We start from the raw sequence: 21,080 nt of genomic DNA, 5'->3' as shown, positions 1-21,080 counted from the left end.
GCCACAAACTGACCCTTTAACACGACCGGAAGTTAAACAACCAATGTATTACATGGTTTCTTTTTTTTGCGCATTGCCTTCGGCACCCCCCTTGATTAAGCTCCAGAGTCAGCCTTCACATCGTAATCGAATTTCTACGAAGCCGTGGAGATAACAGATCGCAACGTCACTGGTTCCTCTTGGCATTTCAACTTAATACGTAGTTTCGTCCAGTATTAGAACTGTCCACAACGTATGTCTATAGCTAGGCATAGGAGCACTGGCTTCAAAGCAGATTTATGTAAGATAGGACGGGATTTAACGCAGTTCCTTAAGATACTGTTTCAGGTCTGTTTCTCCTTGCTGCTTTTTTCCTACTTCGGCGTCACTTAGTCCTTTCTGTCTAGGTTCTATCCGGCTAATATAAAAGTAGAGGGTGCATAGCAAATTCACTTTACTGACGCTTTCATGCAGGTGTGACAAAAGAACTCCGTAATTAAGCGTTCTAGTGTAGCATCAGTTGTAAATAGTTTTCCTGCAGTACGCGGAACTACGGTGATTTCTATACGTAGAATGCAATTTCAGCCGTTTACACTGAACCTCCTATCTGTAGCATATGCACTTAGTCTGCCTCGTTAAAGATTATCGCTGTATAGTAGAAATTAGGGCAAGTGTTCTTTAGGATTGGATTCGCATTCCAGTGTCAACAATATAGTACCCTGAGACATTACCGTAAACGAAATGATGCAGAATACTGAGGCGGAATATGCATATTCGAATTACAGTTAAGCCTGAGTGTACTAACATGGTCCAGAGGCCAGCCCACGCGGTAGGGTTACAATGGTCAAGAAACGAAGTAGCCATCTACTAAAATCTGAAATTAAAAATCCAACGCACTGCATAATTTGCATCCTGTTTGGTAATAACAAATACCCTTTATTGCAAGAGAATAGCGTGATCCCGGGAAAGACTAAGAAACCCATTATTTCTGCAATGGACGAAGGGTTAGTTCTTGAAGGAGAGTTGCAACGACCACTTCAACTGATTAAAAAGGCTTTATTTGAGGGATAAACAACAGGTCTTTATTTAGCTTACAATAATGATAATCTCTAGCCGCTGATGAATGGTGGTAAAGTTTTGACTAATTAACGCTGGCTTATAAAGCAGTCTACTCGCGGTTTTTCGAGATGATATGTTCATATCATAGACTGTGCAAGAGGCTGTACGACCTGGTGTAAATTTTAGGGTTAATTTATAACACTTGTACTTTCAGTAGAAAGCTACACAATACTAATAAATGATCTGAGTCATGGTAGTTTTAGAAAAGACTCGGAGGCGGTGTGCTAAGACTTAGTTATTTTCAGCCCTGCGCCTACATTCCACTAATGTACTTCTGCTTGCCGATACGGCCTTTAACCATGCCGGTAGCCTCAACTGTAATACGATAGTGGTTTATCCCTCGGTTCTGGTGAGGCGCCACTTTTGGACTTTGAATTAGCTCCCTTGTACCCCGCTGGGTGGACTGGCCTTTTGGGCCATGCCAGTAGCCCAGACACCTTCTCCGTGCTGAATGTATATATTCTGCCCGAGTATTTTGTCTTCTTTCGTCTTCAGGGAGTCTCGGGACGCTACACAACTCCTGTGTGCACAATTATTACATCTTTCGGCATACTCCTATAACCACTTTTAAACTTAGAGGAAGCATGGAAGGTTACATGCAAGATTTTTTGGAATGTTAGTCGCAAGTCACCAACTCATTGTCTAAAAACTTGTTTTGATTACGCGGGCAACAAATTATCTGCGATTGCACTCCCTCTATGAGGCATGCCTTTCATGCCATGCTAACAACCTCCCAGCCAATCAACGCACCGAAGATTAATTTTCTGCTTTAGTTTTAGGCCCTTCCGATTTCGGAGTAGACTTAGAATACTCTATTTGTATGTTCTAATGGTAGTTTATTTTAATTTACATGGACCGCGTCTGAGTATAGTGCCTAACTATTATAAACGTGTATTCTCAATTCAGGATTCTCTTTGTCATCTTTCATACCTTCTTCAATTATTCGCGAAAACTAAAATTTTAAAGGTTTTAGGAACAGTGCATGTACCTTGTGACCTACTACCTAAAATAGCATGTTCCCGCCCTCAAAAAGCATTCTTTTCGTCCTTTTTGTCTAGTTTGATTGTCCTCTTATCCGTGCCAATAATATGTTTTAATTCTTATTGACGGTGAGCAAGACATTTGGTAGCGTTCTTGTTGACCTTGATGATGGGCTTGTCTTCATCGCCTAAGCCCCTTTTAATCGGTGTAAGTGGAGGTGCTGCTTCAGGGAAGGTAATTCGTATTTACCACACTTGCCTTTAAGAATGAAACGTGTGCAAAAATTATACAAGAACTTAACAAGAAAGCCAAGGGAAAACGGTCAATAGTGCTATCCCTTTACTCGTTTTATCATGACTTGTCAGAAGAAGATATTAAGCTGGCAGAATGCGGAAAATTGGATCTTGACCATCCCAGTACGTGCCCGTTTTGTTTGACTTTTAGATGCTTTTGATTTCGATGCACTTGCAGATGTTTTGCGAAAGATTGTTAGAGGCGAATCCGTTGTTCTAAATTCCTATGATCCAGAGGCCTTTTCTAAGTTAAGTCGTCGTCGCTGTTGATTCCTTTTATAGTTCTCCTCAAAAAATTGAAATACCAGCCGACATTGACGTCGTCATAGTTGAGGGCATCCTTACCTTTTACCAAAAGGAGATACGGGACATGTTCCACTTAAAAATTTTCGTGCAGGCTGATGCGGACACCCGACTTTCGCGTAAAGGTAATCCTTCATTCTCAATAGAGTTCAATTTCTTTAGTCATCCGAGATGTTGTCCAACGCAAACGCAACCTGGACGCAGTTTTGGACAACTACTTTAAATTCGTCAAACCTGCATTTGAGCAGTTCTGCCTTCCTGTACGTCCTGATTACAACTGCTATTTCTCTATTAAAATGAGGCATAACCGTATGATCGTTTTCATCAACTTTTAGACAAAAAAATATGCCGACGTTATTCTCCCACGTGCTCCCGAAAATCAAATAGCTGCGGATTTGATAATCGAGCACCTTTTACAATTAATTTCGTCCTCTCCGAACTCCTGTTCATCCTCCCCTCCAGGAAACTTCCCCATCCTTCGCCTGCGTAATCAGTCGGAACCAGGCGTAGCCGCGACGTCTATCCGTCCTCACTGAATTTTACTCCTTACCTAGTTTGCATTGAAGCTTTATCATCAATAATCATTGTATAATCGTTTACCCTTCTTGTTATTTTTACCAATTCCTGATCACCTCTTCCTCCTTGGTCTGTTTGTTGTGGTCACTCCTCCCTACTCCACCCTGCCTCCTGTTAGATCGGCTATTTTATTTATTTTTTTTGCTGCCCGCATATCTGTATGCGTCTCGGCTATTTTCACTTAGACACTTTGCATAAAAGAGTATGTGGGATTTTTCTCACAAGTTAGCTTACCTTATGGCCGTTTGCTTTATACAGTGAATGTGAGAACTTTAATTATGGAAATTTTGTTTTGTCGCCCTGGTGCTCATTGTACATGTTTGGATTTGATGGAGGATTTGATTGTTTGCAAGTGGCAGGTGAGTCACATGACGAGTCTGTACTTGAACCATTTTGAATCGGCGAAATTGGATTATCACATTTAGTGCTGGGTTTAACCAGCACCATGCGGGTGTTTCGCTACTCCGGTGTAGCACCGATTCTTGTCAGTTTTTCACCAACTTAAAAGTGACTGATCAAAAAAAACTTAAGCAACCTCGAACCGAGAAATTCTACATCTATTTTGTCATCTCGACCTCAACCTGTCTGTTTGCAGCATGAATCAGTTGTCATGACCCGGCGGAGAGCTGGCGTTACCGGAGTATATCAGATTGTTGTATATGCGTCAAGGCGAGCGTCTAGCCAGATTTCTGGAGGGGATTTCTACAGGGTACAGCTGTACGTTTGAGCGAGTCTTTTAAGTCTCCTTTGATTTAGTCACTGCACCAGTGGTATGGAGTCACGTTGGCGGTCTCCCAGTCCCTTCGTAGGCTCATAGTAAGACCATTTTGGAGATCGCAAACTGCCCTTGGCAATATTTATCCATTTCTGTTCCTTTTTTGCCCTCACCTAGGTTCCCTAATTTTAAATTTTGCGACTCATGTTGTAAGCAGCACTTAGCGGTTCCCCATTGCTCACACTCTGAGTCATCAAGAGGCACTTGCTTGCTTCGCCAGCGTTCCTTTTACCGTTGTCTCTCTGTAAAATCACTTGATGGTCTTGCTGTAGCTTTTCCGCCTCCCTGTAAATTCTGGGCACATAGGACCACAATACAACACTCGATGGAAGCGCCTCTCTACTCGACTTGTTTCACTCATCAGTTCCATGGGTTTACGGGGAACCAAGGAGTCTCACAAGCCTTAGAGGAGTGCCTTGGCCAGCTTTCACCCCCCAACTTTCAGCGTATTACATTTGAAAGAGTGTAAACTTTTCAAATAACCAAATTTGGTGTTTTTCTTCTCAAGAAGCGTAAGCCATTTGGCAGTTTGTCGTTGAGAGCACAGCGATTACGGCAACGCTTCTGCCCCTCTCCAATTGTTTCCAGAAAAGCACTTCAAAACACGCTTAAATGTAAGCCTTTAAATAGTTCTTCTGCAGTTGAGCCAAGATAATGGCTGCCGCCATTTGGCCAACAAATTTGCGACTGAAAACCAACCCACCATCTGTAGATTGGTGCAATAAACAAGATTTTATCAAGTGTTGCAATAAAATTCATGTTTCTTGCCAACTTAAAGCAACAAATTTGATTCCATTGAAGTGTTTTAATCCCTCGTACGGTAGTTGTGTCCGGTTGTCCGACTTGCATTTGGCACCTGACAAGTGCACTTCAAGCACTGATTGGTTGTTCCCACGTTTCCAATGCAAGGGTTGTCAAACCAACTGGTTGTATGCAATTTCAAACATGTGAACGTACTTTGGAGGTAAGATTACATGGATTTTTCCCTCACGTGGTATCGTAATGTATGGGTTTGGTGGGGCCCTACTACTCGTACACTTATAAGTAGTATTGATGCGGTGGATACTTCAAAAATCGCTTACTCAGTAAATTGGGTGCATTTTTGATTAAAGAGTAATGCTTTTAACCTTTTTGTAATGATGTGACAATGCAACCTGCGTATGTCTGTGTCAAATGTCACCTGTTGAGGTTAACCTAGAAGATTCACCTCATTCACCAAGGCAGGGGCCGACATCTTTGGGACTGGGCAGTGCGAAAAACTTTTTTCGGCTGATTGACTGACTTGCGCTGCGAAACAGCCTTGGTAGGTCTTGCGTCGTCAACCGCTCACGCTTCCAAGCACACATCTGATTCATCCCTTCATGTCCTAGGCTGCTTTGTTTATGTACCTATGTGGGTGTGTGGGCGTATAGTGCGGTGGTCCTCCGACGGAATTGGTCACCAGTTAACTGTCAAACACCGCTGGGTGCAAGAATGAGTTGTCTGACGCAAATTCGTGCACCTTGAAGATGGCTGGCGAATGCTTCTTCAGAAGTAGTCAGGACTAGTCAATCGGTCAACAGGCGGTCCTATCGCCCCTCAGACAAAGCGCACCGCAACTCCACACACTGCAGAACTGACCCGCTATGTGTGCACCTCGAAATGGAATGGATGGAGATACTGCCTCACCCCATCTCCCTTCAGACTTTCTTTTGTGCCACTTCGCCGTTGTGTCATCTGTTTGACTTGGGCAATGATCAAGAGAATAGGCTGCATTAGCTACCCAAATTAGGGTGATAATTGTGATGCCTAATTTTCACAGCTTGTCTGATGGAATATTGTGTTGAGGCTCACAAAGTAATCCCAACATTTATTTAAAGCCGCCGAAATTTTGCTAAACTGGAGTACAGGCCATGGGCTGCAACAATTTGAGATAGAATCACCTTTCTAGAGGACATTTTGACTATTAAATCAAGTCCTCCTCCCAGGTGGATCAGCATTTGGCTCGCTGTCAATTGCATCCTTCCAGAAGCCCGATTGCCAACCCTTTTCTCTCACGTGGGATACAAATGCGGTGCAGTAGATTGAGGACAGGACTGTCTCGCCGCAACGAATCCGATCACTGGATGCAATAAATCAAACGGAGTCGGTGGTGAGGTAACCAAAACTGTGCAACCGTTTTATTTTTGTTCCAATTTCCAAATTTTCATTGACTTTATAAAAAGGGGGCAACTACTTATTAAGCACAGTAGTATAAGCGAAGCCCTGAATTCTGCCTCGACGTGTGGAATGAGTGTGTGACCTACTTTAGCCATTCCAGAGAAAAAAGAAGCGCTGCCTGCTCTACTGGCACACCAATTGCATTTAACACGTTTATCAGGCCGAACACACTTGCGCTAGGCATAGATGGCAGGGCAATAGCGTGCGCCGTTGTTAAAACTCTGAAAAAGATTGAAAAATTGACCACTCCTTTTGAAACAATTTTGGAAAGAATAAATTATTCTGGATGTGGTAAACGCACATCTAAACAAAGGAATACCTAATCATGATGATCTTGGCACGCTGATTTCATTGGTCGAGGGTTGGCACTACCACTTGTCTTGTGAGTAGGCAAAAAAGGCATCAAAATTGTTTAACAAAGGTAAAGAGTTTGGTCCGTAATACTTAAAATCACGTTAAACTATGGGTTTTATGCTAAATAAATGCTACACTCTTATATGAGTATTTTTAGCAATGACCTTGACCTAGGATTGTGGTTGGTCAAACGGATCATAAACAGATTGGCCTATTTTAGGCGAAGGAAGTGGTAATGCTGCTGCGAGACGTGCCAGTCTTACATGAGAATGAAGAACTTAATGCCGTCCAGTTGGACGTTTTCAAGTTGAGCAATGAAGAGCGAAGCACTGGTCATAAAAATAGCCGAGCCGTCAGCTTTTAGCATCAAGGACAACGGCAGAACGAAACGGGACACTGATTCTGGCAGTCCATAGTCGTCACAGGTTTGGTAGAAATGCGGCATTCCAACCATTCTAGAGGGGAAAATGAAGCACACTCGACAGCATAAAGGGATTATAAAAGGAGGGTTATTTTCCTCTTCACTGACGCCTTTAATCTGGAATATTAAACTTAGCAGTTTGTGTTTGCGTTTTAACTTGTCTCTTCTGCCAAATACAAATTTTACTCTAAGGTTTATTTAAAGTGATGAAGGGCTGCATTTAAAGGACTAACAATGCTTTAGAATTTTCTTGTGCTAGAGACTTATCTCCCCGTCAGGAACACCAACTGCACGACAATGCGGTTAAATGCGAGTGGTTCATGAAGTAGATGAGGGATTGTTAAAGTCCACCTCCCACGAGGGTAGGAAGTCACGTGCTACCATAGCGTATCAGTACTTTGGCATAGAAGTCAGTGATTCCGGAGGTGAGGCACTTTTGCAGTTCAATTCGTCCGACCTACCTGCTTCCAGTTGCCACGGCAATGAGCCAGGAGGAAAGGCAGTGTTTGAGTAGATGGAAGGGGTTTTCACGGACCAGTACAAAGGAAAAATTGATTAGGAGGAAGTGGACGAATTGGGCTGCCAGATGGGTGGCAAGGAAGAGAGCGAGTCGCTCAAATGTGCCCTCCATGTCACGCACATCTGCCACCGCGCTCATCACCATGAAAAACACTCCAACTGGTGTTGCACTAAAGTACACAAAATAAATCTGTCACAGCCTAAGTGGATAAACAAATCACACTGATTGTTCAATGGATGGGAATTTCATCATCGCATTAGCAGGGGGGGGGGGGTATGAGGAGGGTAAAATAGATCACTCAGTGATCTTGCTTCGTCACGTCGCATCAACATTTTTGACAGGGCTAGGTTTATTTTTAAAATTTGACAACCCCAGACAATGCACTTTAGTCGGGAGACCCGAGCTGTGTTAACGTCGGACAGCTAATCGATCACAAGTGCACACACCGTACACCGTTAGCGGAGCTCAGTCGGTGTTCGATTATCGATCGGCGGTGCACAGGTGTGGACTGAAAGAGGGGGGTTGCTGGCATTCCGACAATAAAAATGGCATGCTATGACTTGATCAAGAGTTTTCTTTTTTAAATAAATGCCTTGGCAAAGTATGGTCGCGCCAAAATGTTGGTTAAATAATCTGGACATAAAAAGGACAATTCTCGAATTGCAATTCTTAGAAAATCTCGAAATAATAATTCAAAAGATTTTAAAATTGATAGACTTCCTTTTCATATAAGTAATATAGAAATTTACCATTTATAGACTATTGGCAATTTATTACCTATTCCGAAGTTTGGTGTTTAACATGCTACTGATTGTAAAAAATAAGTAGACTCTTTATAGATATGGAATTAAATACGAAATGGCGAAATAATGAATTTTGTTAATTATGACATTAATTAATACAAGGCACAGCTTTTAAGGTAAAATCTTGAATATGTGAATGAAATGGTCAAAGGAATGCCTTTAGATGAACTCACAGAATGAATTTCCGCATCAGAATCAAAACAACCTCGTAGAGAGCTAAAGAGAACTGTTTCAGGGGTTGCGCCTCCTCATTCACCGCATTAGCAGCAAGTCCAAAAGCGACTGAACAAAAGAGGATGCCTATACGTGGGAGGCAATACGTCAGGCGAACTCTGCAAGCAGTTTATTCTGCTGTTTTATCCAAAATTGATAGCTTTTTAAACCTGCTTTAGCATTTTAGAAGATAGCTTTCCAAAATGAGTTTTGAGGTCCACATCTTATTTTTCACAGATTTAGAAGTGATTGCATCGCTTTTGTCTACTAGCCAGCCCATCTGACTTTGATCCCCTAGTTAACCAATCAAATGGTCAGGCGTAATACATATGAGGTTGGACGCTATTCCAAATGGGATCAGAGGGATTATTTTAATGTACAAGCATAAAATACTTGCCTTATTATGTTTTGTTTTGATGTTTTATAAGATCCTACTATATTTTTTTGGCTAGAAGAGCAAGTTTGAGTGCTATTTGATGACAGGGACCTTACCAAGCATATTGACTCCATCAATGTTGATTTTACGGTAGACTGTCTCGTTGTAGGCGTTTTTTTCTGGATGTTCAAAGTCTGTACCTACCTAGTCGATAAAGTTTGACCACCTGTTCGAACTCGTGAGAAGCGAATGAGGCTTAGTTTCCTTACATGAGCAATAGACAGCTTCATCAGATCAGCGGGAAAGGCGTTTCTAGGGCGGGAAATATGAACAATAGTTCATTTACAGCTTCATCTTTATCGTAGTCATATGGGTGGGGTTCAGTATTTCTAGCATCAATAGGAGCAACAAATGATCACAAACTGAGATGCATTAGCAATACCTACACTCCAATGATCCTTACTTACCAATGGCTTTCAAACTTACAGCAGGAGATCTTGAAAGATGTAGGGAATTTGATGTCCATATTCCTCTTGAATTGTGCCATTGTAAGTTGCAGGACTATCCGATTCTACAAAAACAAAACAGCACCAGGAGACACGAGACCACAGGTTAATTGGTGATTGCCCAAAAATTTGATTTGTATGCAATAAGAAACGCTTGTTTTTGTTCATGGTAAGGGGGTATCGAACAAACCTACTCGTCTTAATTGGTAGAACCGACACGAAACCGAGAATTGAGGAGATAATGTTAGCCGAAAGGATGAATGCTGCAGCGGCCACTCCAAGTCTCTTCTCCTTGCTTAAGTTCATGTCAGCGACTACTGAAGTAAACAAAAGTAGCCTGTAATTTTCGTTTTTTTATGCGTACGCTAAATGTTTTGCTCAGAATGTAAGAAAATCGTTATAACTGAGGAATTCACCAACCTTGTTAATTCTCATTTAAAAGAAATTAAAAGTGACATGGTTGGGAAAATATCGGTTCCCCTTGGAATATCCGAACAATTATTCTCGTAGAAATCGTCCTCACGCATTGCAAAAGATATACGATTGGGGATAGGGCATTGACGATGCTTAATGAAAGTCGTCATGAAAATGTCCTATAAATAGGTAACTGAACATGGAAAATACGATCAGGGCCATTGGCTATCATCTTTCGGCTGTCCCTCAAGGTAATAAGTAAAGCAACTTTTACCTTCGGAAGTGTCTGCTCTATTAGGTTACTCGAAGGGTCATTAAATGAATAAAAATAAGACATAACCTTCTCAACAGTGTTAAGCATCAAGGGGGAACTTGCCGTTGAAAATGCTTGTCGCAAGCACTGGAACAATAGTGAGTTGGAGGACTCGTATGTACAAGACACCCGGCATTGCTAAGTGTTAAGGGGACACACGAACATTATACTACTCCATCGTGGTAAAACAATGGCATGACCACACATTTAGAAACACACCAATCCACAGTTTTTGTGCAGCCGAGAGATGAATTTGTTGGAGCACCAGCCCGAATGCAAGTCCAGTAGAGATGCCCACGAAGGTGGCGAAGAAAAACCAGTGCTTGCGCAGCCATGCCCCCATTCTTGCAGACATTATGCCGCCTGCAGTAGCAGGTGGCTCTGCGACTGGTGTGGCGCCCTCCTCACGAGCCAACATTGTGACCCGTCCACGAGATCCGATCGACCGCCAATCAATAGCGAGCTTTAGAATTTTTTATGTATTTGACCTACTGAAATGGTATAAGTACACCTTATTGTAGGCTTAATTTCCAACCACTTACTAAATTTAAGCGCACAAATTATTTTATTTGAATGGCTTTTTACCGTAATAGATGTATAAATAAGGCTATACTCCGCACTTTGATTGGCGAATTCTGATCAAAATAGTCATCAGGCGTTATCTAAAAGTATCCTTACAAACTATCTCAGTCTGAATGTAAATCACCTCGAAATACGTGCTTTAATCAAGAGCAGGGACATGAACAGTGTCGGACCTTGCATAAGAAGTATTGAGATTTTCCACGCATAAGGTAGAGCAGAAACTTTGGTTAGCACTGTTTGCCTGATTCGTACAGAGAAGGAAGATTAGTGCAGTTTTACACCCCATCCTGCGTTTCAGAAGTCGTGAAAAATTTAACTACTTTTGGGGCAAAGCTGCATTTCACCTGATAAGGCTTCTTTCTCACTTCATTGTAAATGATAAGGACAGCATAAAAGAAGGGTCCAAAGGGCACACAACGACCAAAAACTCACATCAAATTAAGGTGAAGTTCCACTGAATAATTTCTGACTACACAGCAAGACGTCACCTGACAAAACTATTTTTGGCACACTGGAAAATTTGAAGGGAGTGAACATCCTGAGGCTGTCATAGCAACGTAGGCTTGTTTAAAACCATGCCTCGCTTTTCCCTGAATTATCATCCTTGTCAAGCTTCTAATTCGACAGTCATGAAGTATCCTGTTGGGCGTGCCGAGCTGCTAGGAAGGATTAGAGCCGCGGCTTATGCGCTATCCACGTGCTGAAAATTTGAGTATCACTGCACTAAGGCAGGTTTTGTGTAAAAAATAGTGCTGAAGAGCAGCTATTTACCAGTAACATTTGCTAATTGAGGGGCAATAATGCCCCTTAAATATAGCACACAAATAGCTGGGTCCAGGACATTGTGAAGAACCAGAAAATGAAGATTTACCTCTAGGCAAACCCGTCCTTTGTGAGATATCCTCTACTCCGACATTTGGACTTGTTAACTAGTTGCTGAAATTAGGATAGTTGGTTATTTGGAAAAAATTTGGTGAAGGCTAATAGCATGAACAAAGCACCATGATAGTGGAAAGATGGCTAAAGCTGCGGAGTAAATTAAAAAGTTAAAGCAGATTGCCTTTTATAGCGCTTGAAGGAATACATTGAGGAGAGCGCTAAAAACATTCGGATCTTCTAAAAGCAAGGTGAAAGGCATTCCACGATCAAATTCAAGCCAGCCAAATAAACCTTTTAAAAGGTTTTACTTCTAAACCTTACTCTGTAAAATTGGGAATAATTTTCTTGATTATTTATTCAGAATGATCACTTTATTTTTTTAGACCACGTGGGTCCCTCAGTCTCCACAGGCTATGCATCGACTCGGCGGCATAGGTTTCTGGCCGTGCCTAAAGCCTCTCAAACCCACCATGTGTTGATAATAAATAATCTTTCTTACTCTAAATTCGTAATAGGCCTTCTTGAAGTCTAAGCGCGCTCTACTACATTTTGATGGACCTCAGTTTAAAATACAATACCTTCTACTAATTTAACAAAGAGTAGTATAGGAAGACGTATCAGGCAAAATATTTTCTTTATGTAAATGCCACTTTTACACATTGTTTAGTCTTTAGAAACCAAAAAAGTATTTCTGACCACCTTTCCTTCTGTCTTACTTTTTTCAACACCAACCATTTGGCATGTGCTTGTCTGATGGTCATGGCAAGAAAAGGTGGCAGTTGTCACTTGGCGAAAGATCATCAGGGTATATACAGGTGGATGCGAGACAGTATAACCCAACCCCTGAAAAACTAACTAGAGTGAGGTTAGGGACCATCTCATTGTCCAACTGATTTGCGTTATGCTAGGACGGAATTTTCGTCACGCTGACGGGCGCCTTAGTCTTGGTTACTGCCTACACACACGAACTCTATCATATCAAGCAGGGAAATGCAATTCGCAGTTTCTTTTTCGACCTTTAGCAAGTATACGATTCTCATTGCAGTGTATCACGCACAATTTAACAAATTTTCCGGTTGATGGAGACTTAAATCAAGTGTTTCAATGCCCTATTTAAACACTACTGAAGGTTCTCAGCACCCTAATCTCGAATTAACACTTAAACTAATAGCAACAGGGAAAGTTTAATTATTTTAAAATAAAGAGGGTCTTTCTGAACATGTAATATTACCAGGTGGTAAAGGATCGTCCAAGTTGCTCAAATCCTTTTACTCATTTGAGTCAGGACGTTACTTTCTGCCACAGCATACCATAGGCTATTCATCAACCTAGACGATGAGCTTCTACAGCTTTACTTCCAACTTAATCTCGGTTCGTAGTGTAGACAAGCTCAAGTCACATCCCACGTGGGTTCGAAATGGAGAAAAACAGGCGAGGGCACAAATAGAGACTACTGCGCCAGTAGATTGACACGTATCCATGCCTTTTAATGCACGCATGTAGCAGAAAGTCATTTTAGAGAGTTATGCCAAGTAACACTTTGATTTTCTAACCATTCGAGTCCCCTCCTTCTCAAACCATCCCACATTAGTTTTGTTTTCATAACAAATGTAAAACCAACTTTTCCACAGCAGATAATTATTGAGTCTTTTAAAAATTGCGTTCACATACAGTCCAGTGTAGTCATCTTGGAAACCGGAATTGGCCTTGTCATTTCAATTCCGATGGGGTAACGGAAATGCTGGAAACGGAACAATTCCTTTGTCCTACTGAAATTTTTCTTTTCTCTTTAAATCACTTTCGCTCCCACATATTGTTGCTAATTCCTCAAATAATTTTCTGTGCCTCAACAAAACTAATGCAAACTGTTCATTTCAGATGGTGCTTTGTAAGTAGGAGTGATTAAAATGGAGCCCAAATGAAGAAGCATTGCAGTATGAACATAAAATTTTGCCTCACTGTAATACTGACTATTTGTTTAACTCTTCGTTTTTGTTACGTGAGAACTTAAGACTCCGCCTTTGTACTTCCGATGGGCGTCATGATCTCCGGGCCGCGCCCACAGGGCCCCCTCTCAGGCCTTAGTTACGTCGGCAATGCGTTTTCTGTCCAAGCATTACGCCTTTTTTCATCTTTAGGAAAATCTCGGAACGCTACGAATGCATTTAACCTTAGCGTTTTCTAATTAAAGGTTGACTTGGTCGCTCTCCTTAAGGAAAGGGAAAGGAATTTGTGGTTTGATGGAAAAGTTTGCAGTAAAAAATCAGGAAAATGATCAGATTTATCGGATAAGTAAAATGGGGGGTTAATCAATTTTTTATCAATTAATGTCATCTTTGTGTCTTGACGCCTAATCAATGTCATCTGTACTTATGACAGCTTTATATAATACATGATCAAAGGCTCCCAACGCAGCATAAATAAGTGGTATTCTTTATAAAACCAACAAAAGAGAAGTAGATAGCTAGTTCAGCAACCTTCATGTGGGGATCTACATGATTCCATTACAAGTTAAAATAAAAGTGTGCTTTCGAAGAAGCATTAAACGTCGGTAAAGGATCCACAAGTTCGACAATTCTGGGGTCCAATCCCTTCCCCAGAAAGGACGAATCTAAAATTGCAATAGGGCTGAGGCATGCGGTGTGGCATCGGCTGTGCTTCCTACCACCTAAGACAACTTCACAACTGTTTAAAATTCACACTCGCTAAAGTTTCATGCATGCAAGTTTGTACGGGGCATATAAACACCATCACCCCGTAAATAGTGTGATCAGTGTACCGCAGTCTAGAGGACAGGGAGATGGTAATCTAGTGTGCGTTTGGGCTCTCTTTTGGAATTTTGTGCCAAACAATAGGGCATGATCATCTGCGGAGGCATAAAATTTTCGCATGAAAAGAATAGAAAGTAGTATTTTTTGAACAAACCATAAAATTAGTGCTATCTAGATTAATAAAATTTTGGGGGTTTGCCTCAAAAAAGCTGTGCCAAACCCGAGTAATTCTTGCGGACTCACAATGCATTTGCTTAATACCTCTTTTGAACATTTCAAATTTTAAAAAGAAAAGTTTTAAATTAGTGGACAAGAAGGACATAGTTAATTGTTGCGATGGCGCGTGATTTGGCGGTTTCATGTTGCCTCATTCTAATAATAACTCAGCCGTTAAGTTAATAACTATCCACGAGGTGAGCAAGTTTGTACAAGCGTCCTATTTATTGAACTTGACTCGCTGAACAACAGAGACAAATTTGAGTCAAGTGACGAAGGGGCGGAATTAGGGGGAGGGTCCAGCGCAGCACTGTAAGGTGTTATCGTGGTTACGTGCGTATGTGCGTGCGCATGCAGGCTGACATCGCTCACCTAATCAGTGGTTATTTCATCCACCTACTAGCCAATCATAGTCACCTTTGCTTTGACGTTGCCATAGCATTGCTACGCGCGCTCACATGTATGTGCGTGTGAGTAGGTACAACGAGTCAAACCCGCGCCTCTACGGACGCACAAAGGAGTAGGCCTCATGCGTGCATGCAAGCACGCATCAACGCACGCACGCATGCATGTACGCACGTTAAACACGGCAACCAGGATACCCTCCACCACCGCAGTCAGTGTCACCGTCACCACCACCACCACCGCTGCCGTTAGACTCACTTGTCTCCCTGCACACACACACCCACACCCACACAAACACGCACACACGTATAAATACATAAACACACGCGCGCATACACATTTAAATTCACGTAAGGAGGGAGTATATTTGTCATCACCTCTCAGCAGGAGAGATGTCAATAGCTCCAATGCTTATCCCACCGTCGGTGAAGCCAGATTTGCCACCTGACTATCGGGGCGCCGAGTGCCCGCAGCAACAGCAACAACAGAACTGCGAGATACCCACCGACTGTTCGGCATTTCGACCGAAATCACCAAGAAAATCGGCATCAGAGGGCTTCTCAACCCCACCAGGACCGCCGAGTTCGGGATTTCTGAGCGCCTTCAAAGCGCCCCACTCCGTACCACCTTCAATGGGCCTCGGTGGCGTGTCGGCTGATGACCTGGCCTGTCTGCAGAGCGGCCGAGCCCATTACTATGGCTCGCCGGAAACGCCTGAGGTTGAAGATGTAAGTCCGCCCAATTTTTTCGCTATTCTTTAAAGCGGACTGAAGTGGTTCCGCCTACTGCTTTTTTCAAACTGTGGGCGAAGCAAGACACATTTACTGACGTTTTTGTCTGAAGTAGGACCATACCTTCTTCCGTGCTTTAAAGATACCAGTATTTCTTAAACGGCTTTGTTTTTCATTTCCATCCTATTGTCATTCGTCCAGAGCCTGATTTAATAAAGTAATTCACCTCTCCATCGTTGGCTGATTGTTTACGAGGATATTTAGAGTTTTCAGTTGTCCGAATTCATATCATTAAATAGGGCTGTCAAACTAGCCATTTCTTCATTTATTACGTCTTAAGCTAGTTCCTGGGATCTGAAAGGAGGGTTCCTCATTTTCGGTGTCGCTAGATAGTTAAGCAATTGACATTCTCTCACGGCTCGATTTAAATTTGCAGAACAATTCGAAGTTTCATGGAAAGCATCCAAGCAGTATAGGCCTGGATTACTTTAGATCATACTCCAAAGAGTACTTATCATTTTCTTTGAGTGCCTGATCGGCTTTCATACTTCCCTTTTCGGTTTGATTTTCTAAGTGCCGGCGGTACGTAGGTGTAGGCACCAAACAGCTGTCCAAAGGGCACGTCTATTTATCCTACCTGGTAAGACGTAGAATTACACCTCCCAATCAAATTGTATGTAGGCTCAACTCATTCTATGGCATTTCTTTCTCTTCTTTTGCGCTTCAGTAGGTGCAAAATTTGTATGTACACTCTCCAGCTTTAGTCATTTTCGAAAGGCACCTCCTCTGTGGTCGGTCGAGCGAGAGCGCGCGCGTAAATGCGAGTATCGATTTTTTCCCTCCGAGTAAGCGCCGACTACTTGGCGCTGTCAATTATCTATTGTCACAGGCTTAAGAACATGCGGTCTAACCGGAAGACGCAGCCTACTGATTATTCTCAGTGTAGGCTCCACTTCCTTCCTTCCCTCGCCTCCTTTACTGTCATTGAGATGGAAACGGTGGGGTGGGGGGGGGGGAAGTGGGAAGGGGCAAGAATACTACAACACTCCGAAACAATGCCCACATAGGCAGGTTTGAGAGAGTAGGTAGATGGGGGGCGGATGGGTGGATGCGATGGCTGGTACGCACACATACGCACTCATAAAAAACACGGAAGCATGGAGGGGAAAGGGCGTTAACGGAAGTCCGTAAAAAGCCAGGGTGGGGGGGGGGGGGAGAGCAACAAACACAATGTGTGTGTGCCCGTGCGGAAAGCCACAACGGAAACATGCCGTGCAGTAGTGTGTGTGTGTGTGTGTGACGATACATGTCTGGGGATGAGGTTATATTGCCCATTAAAACTAAATGAAGTGCTTGAGGTGCTTCTTAGACGAGGCAAAAGACAACACTGGCCATTGCTACTGAATATTCTGCCCTCCTCCTCCCATCGATCCCTGGAAGCCGTAAGGGCCGAACTTTCATTCTCGAATTTCTGTTACGCGAGGAGCTAAGAAAGAGCGAGATCATTTCCTCATTAATGTGTAGAATACTCATAAGTGCCGAAGTTTTATTTGAGGAAGAGGAAGAAAAAAAAATTACAGAGTTACGCTAATTAAACGTGTATGCAACTAAGCCTTATTAAGCTGAAGATTGCTTTCTCCGTTAGGCGCGTGACAGATGACACGGCCCCCTTCTGTAATTACATGACCGCGCCGACAATGGTATATATGTGTGTGTGCGTACTGAGGATATACGCAAAATCGGACGTCCCTTTCTCCTCAATGTGGCTAAGTTAGCTGCAGACAGGGATGGTGGGATGGCTGAGGAGAGGGGGTGGAGTTGAACAAGGTGCGCATTCATGGAAAACAAAGGAATTGCTAATTAGCGGTCAAGTTAGCCCTCTCCCTATCCCATGCCTCCCCTCCCTCCTACTCTCCCTTGCCCCCTTCTCACCTTTTCTGTCGCCTGCTAGCCTGTACGCCTTGAGCATTCACCTCTCATCTGAATAATTCATCTGCGGATACATTGTGCACGGAAAATCTTCGACCATACTTGGCGTCAATGGCATTCTTGGTGTATTTTCATGTGAGAAAGTGTTACTGTCACCACTACTACCACTACCACCACCACCACCATCTCAAAACACCCTGGCTGGAACAAAGTGAGTCGGCTTTGCATGCGAAATGAGGAGGAGGCTCAGGTAGGAAATTTTTGAGGATTTATTTGCGTTAATCAATTGTGAGGCTGAATTAACATTACCCAGCTAAATGTGGACCGTTTTTTGTCTTCTCCGGGGGGCAACTTTCTCCTTCCTAGACTAACACTTCCGTTTCGTGTTTCATCCGCCCCTCAGTGGAGCTTTGAACTTTCTAGCCCTCTTAAGATGCGCTGAAAGGTGTCATCGTTTATGACTCCTCATCACTAGGTGGTGAGGCGGTTGTGCTGTCTTTCAAGTGACGGGTATGGAGAGTTTAGTCTCAACTCTGCGCGTATATCTGACTGACCGACTGACCGAGTGGATACGAGTTCCACAAATGGTAAGGCAGTTAATACTCTTCCTATTACGTTTTTCTTTTCTATCTTTTTCAACATTTCGTCCTCTTGTGTCACCCACCGAGCCAACACTGGCGCCAGGACTAATTGTGACTCCCCACCGCCCACCATCCCACCTCCTCTCGCTCATCTTTCTTAAGCACTTTATTCTTCAGCATTTCAATTTGAGTGCCACGCATTTCCTGTGGCCACCCACACTCTCCATCTCCAAGTCGTTAAGGTTAAGTAATTAAATAGTTTTACCCCCTTTCCCTGTGTGGATGAAACGGCAGAGGCAATTCGATAATTGTGGCAAAATATTACGATTGGAATTATTTTTCCTTTATTGAAGAACTAATTGAAATTCCTTTCCGTCTTTGTTGATAGGTGAAAAAATATTTTGGTAGTACCTGGAAAGAAGCTAGTCGGTGGTTGGGACTCGAGGAATGCCTCCGTAGCTCCTACTACCCATCCAAAATTTAGCTTGATAATTTCAGTTGATCTCGACTGTAAAGATTGCTCCTTAAAAGTCGCTCCTTCAAGAACATTGAGTTCCTTATTTTGGTAAAATTTGTCCTTAAACTTACTTTTCGTATGTTTAATTTTAGCTGGAGTTTGACACAACAAAGGGGAAGGTTACCCTATGGCAATTTCTCCTACAACTTCTGCTGGATCCACGCTACTGTGACATCATTCGGTGGACAAACAATGCTGGGGAGTTTGTTCTACTTCGAGCTGAAGAAGTTGCACGTTTGTGGGGTCTTCGAAAAGACAACAATCATCGAATGAATTATGATAAGCTTTCTCGTGCTCTGCGCTACTACTATCAGAAGAACATCATTCGTAAGGTTCAAGGACACAAGTTTGTCTACCAATTTATTGGTCTGCATCGATTGAAAGGTCTCATTCGAACGCAGAGTGTAGAGGAGGGGGGTGTCGAGTCAATCTTCCCCGTGGAACTAATTAAACCTCAACGACGACAGTCGACCTCAAACAAGCCACTAGTCGGCATTTCGTCGGACGGTTGTTTCAACGGTTTCCCGTCATTTTACAAACAGACGACTTCGCCATTTATGGACCCCTTCAATAACTCGCAAATTTCTAAGTCACCGCAGGTGCTTTCTTCCTGTCAAGATGTACCAAAATTAAGCCCCAGCCACTTTCAACCTCCCTTCTCCTCCAATTTGAGCCAATCTTTCAACTTTGGGGTGCCAAGTACCTCTTCCGCATCTTTCTCCTTCCCTCCAATCCAATCTAGCCCTTCCTCGGATTTCCCAAAACGCTATTCCAACCTTCCAAAAAATCGTGAAAACTCCACAATGGAAAACTTTGGAACCATGGCTTCCCTTGTGTGTAAGGACGTGTTTCAAGCCCTTCTACCACCAAATCGACCCTCCAAACGTTCTTCTTCACCTGACTGTCATTGCAGTTGTCATGGTTCATTGGCCTTGTCTCCAAGAGCCGGCGAGAATCGATCTCTGCATTTTAACTCCAACCCTCCCCATTCTTCTCATCCATCAGTTCCGATGTCAGTACATCGAAAGCCTCGATCACTGGATTGCTGGTCTCCAATAAGTGGAAGTCAACATGACGAACCTCTCCCACCTCCGCCTCATGCACCCGATCATCGGTCATTCCTCCATTGGCAACGCCATATGATTAATATGACTCGACTGAAAGAGCAGATTCAACGAGTTTCTGGGCGTACCGAGGATGGAAAGCCTCCTTTGCAACCGCTGCCACTACATCATCAGTCCCAGTCGATTTTTCGACCTTTTGACGTGCCACGGAATGAAAGCAGAAAGTCAGAGGAGATGGACATTGAAACAAAATCCTGTCAAAAGGTGATTGGAGGTTTGTCGAGTGCTTCTGCTTCCGGTACCAACGGGAACAACACTGGCAATAACAGTAGCAACAACTCCAATGATAATGGAAATTACATTTGGATGCCAATTCAAGTGGATCTGGTGGAGCACTTTATGTCGATGCTCTCGCAGACCCTGCAAGATCGAAAGCCCAGAGAGCCACCATTGGCACACTCCTCGCCACATTGTTGAACCCCCAAAAAAAACATGGTGTCATGACTACTAATATTTATATACAGTGTGAGAAAAATAAGAATACATACTTCCTTCCCCTACCCTCTTCCTTTTCCACTTCCTTATGTGAATAAGAGCTGCTTTGTAGTTCTTTATCTCCTCGGTTCAATTTAATTTTTTCTGCGACTTTATTTCGACCTCCTCTCTATCTCTTGCTGTTTTATTTCATGCCTGGCCTCTTCCCTTCCCCTTCTAATCATTCCTTATTTTATATATATAAATATACTATATATATAAAGGCAATTATTGTATATTTTGCGAAGATGCAGTACATCTTATTTAAACCGCTGATAAGAAGTCCAACTGGATGAAACAGCAAGAAGCACAGGAACAATCAGTCCAGAGGTTATAGCCTTGGCAGTAGTAGTCGCTAACTGAAGGGGATGAGGAAATCACTATGAAATTTGTCGCTAAGTCCCAATTATCCTGTTCTAAGTTGGTGATTAGAATATGCTTCTGTTTTTAAGGTTCGTTTAAAAGATGAGTAAATTATATTCTGGGTAGTCTCCTCCTCCACGTTCATAGCTGAGTCTTGATGTCGGGTCAGGCACCAGATCCCTCCTTCATGCAGGCAGGTATTGTGTATGCACGCCCGTTGCAATCCATCTGACTGATCAGGAATAAATGTCTGGTATTTAGAAGTATATTTAGATTTATCAATTTTATTATTCTAACCACTCACAAATGATACAGAATTAGTCCCACTTTCTACGGTCCCAAGTCTTAATGCCTTATTGCCTG

At 42.8% G+C, this 21,080-nt stretch overlaps 3 protein-coding genes across 3 annotated transcripts; 2 read left to right on the top strand and 1 right to left on the bottom strand. All coding sequences in view use genetic code 11, as the record gives it.

The window, feature by feature from the left end:
* Nucleotides 1-2,247: 2,247 nt before the first annotated feature.
* Nucleotides 2,248-3,211, top strand: EGR_03828 (Uridine-cytidine kinase 2; the record flags this gene model as incomplete). The annotated part of the gene is made up of 6 exons (XM_024493077.1): nt 2,248-2,313; nt 2,345-2,495; nt 2,524-2,620; nt 2,655-2,800; nt 2,838-2,935; nt 3,011-3,211. 6 exons carry the CDS (start codon nt 2,248-2,250, stop codon nt 3,209-3,211), a joined length of 759 nt encoding a protein of 252 aa, XP_024352538.1.
* A 2,765-nt stretch (nt 3,212-5,976) lies between these two features.
* Nucleotides 5,977-10,563, bottom strand: EGR_03827 (Neutral amino acid transporter A; the record flags this gene model as incomplete). Its single annotated transcript, XM_024493076.1, has 10 exons — nt 5,977-6,127; nt 6,312-6,446; nt 6,843-7,034; nt 7,462-7,689; nt 7,967-8,028; nt 8,529-8,655; nt 9,117-9,224; nt 9,399-9,483; nt 9,613-9,735; nt 10,365-10,563. 10 exons carry the CDS (start codon nt 10,561-10,563, stop codon nt 5,977-5,979), a joined length of 1,410 nt encoding a protein of 469 aa, XP_024352537.1.
* A 4,827-nt stretch (nt 10,564-15,390) lies between these two features.
* On the top strand, nt 15,391-20,297 carry EGR_03826 (ETS domain-containing protein Elk-1; the record flags this gene model as incomplete). Its single annotated transcript, XM_024493075.1, has 2 exons — nt 15,391-15,726; nt 18,849-20,297. 2 exons carry the CDS (start codon nt 15,391-15,393, stop codon nt 20,295-20,297), a joined length of 1,785 nt encoding a protein of 594 aa, XP_024352536.1.
* Between the last annotated feature and the right edge of the window lie 783 nt (nt 20,298-21,080).

The sequence above is a fragment of the Echinococcus granulosus genome (assembly GCF_000524195.1).
Source record: "Echinococcus granulosus chromosome Unknown EG_S00021, whole genome shotgun sequence".
Lineage (NCBI taxonomy): Eukaryota > Metazoa > Platyhelminthes > Cestoda > Cyclophyllidea > Taeniidae > Echinococcus > Echinococcus granulosus.
Note: the sequence above shows the minus strand (reverse complement) of the source record. Positions and strands in the feature narration are given on the sequence as shown.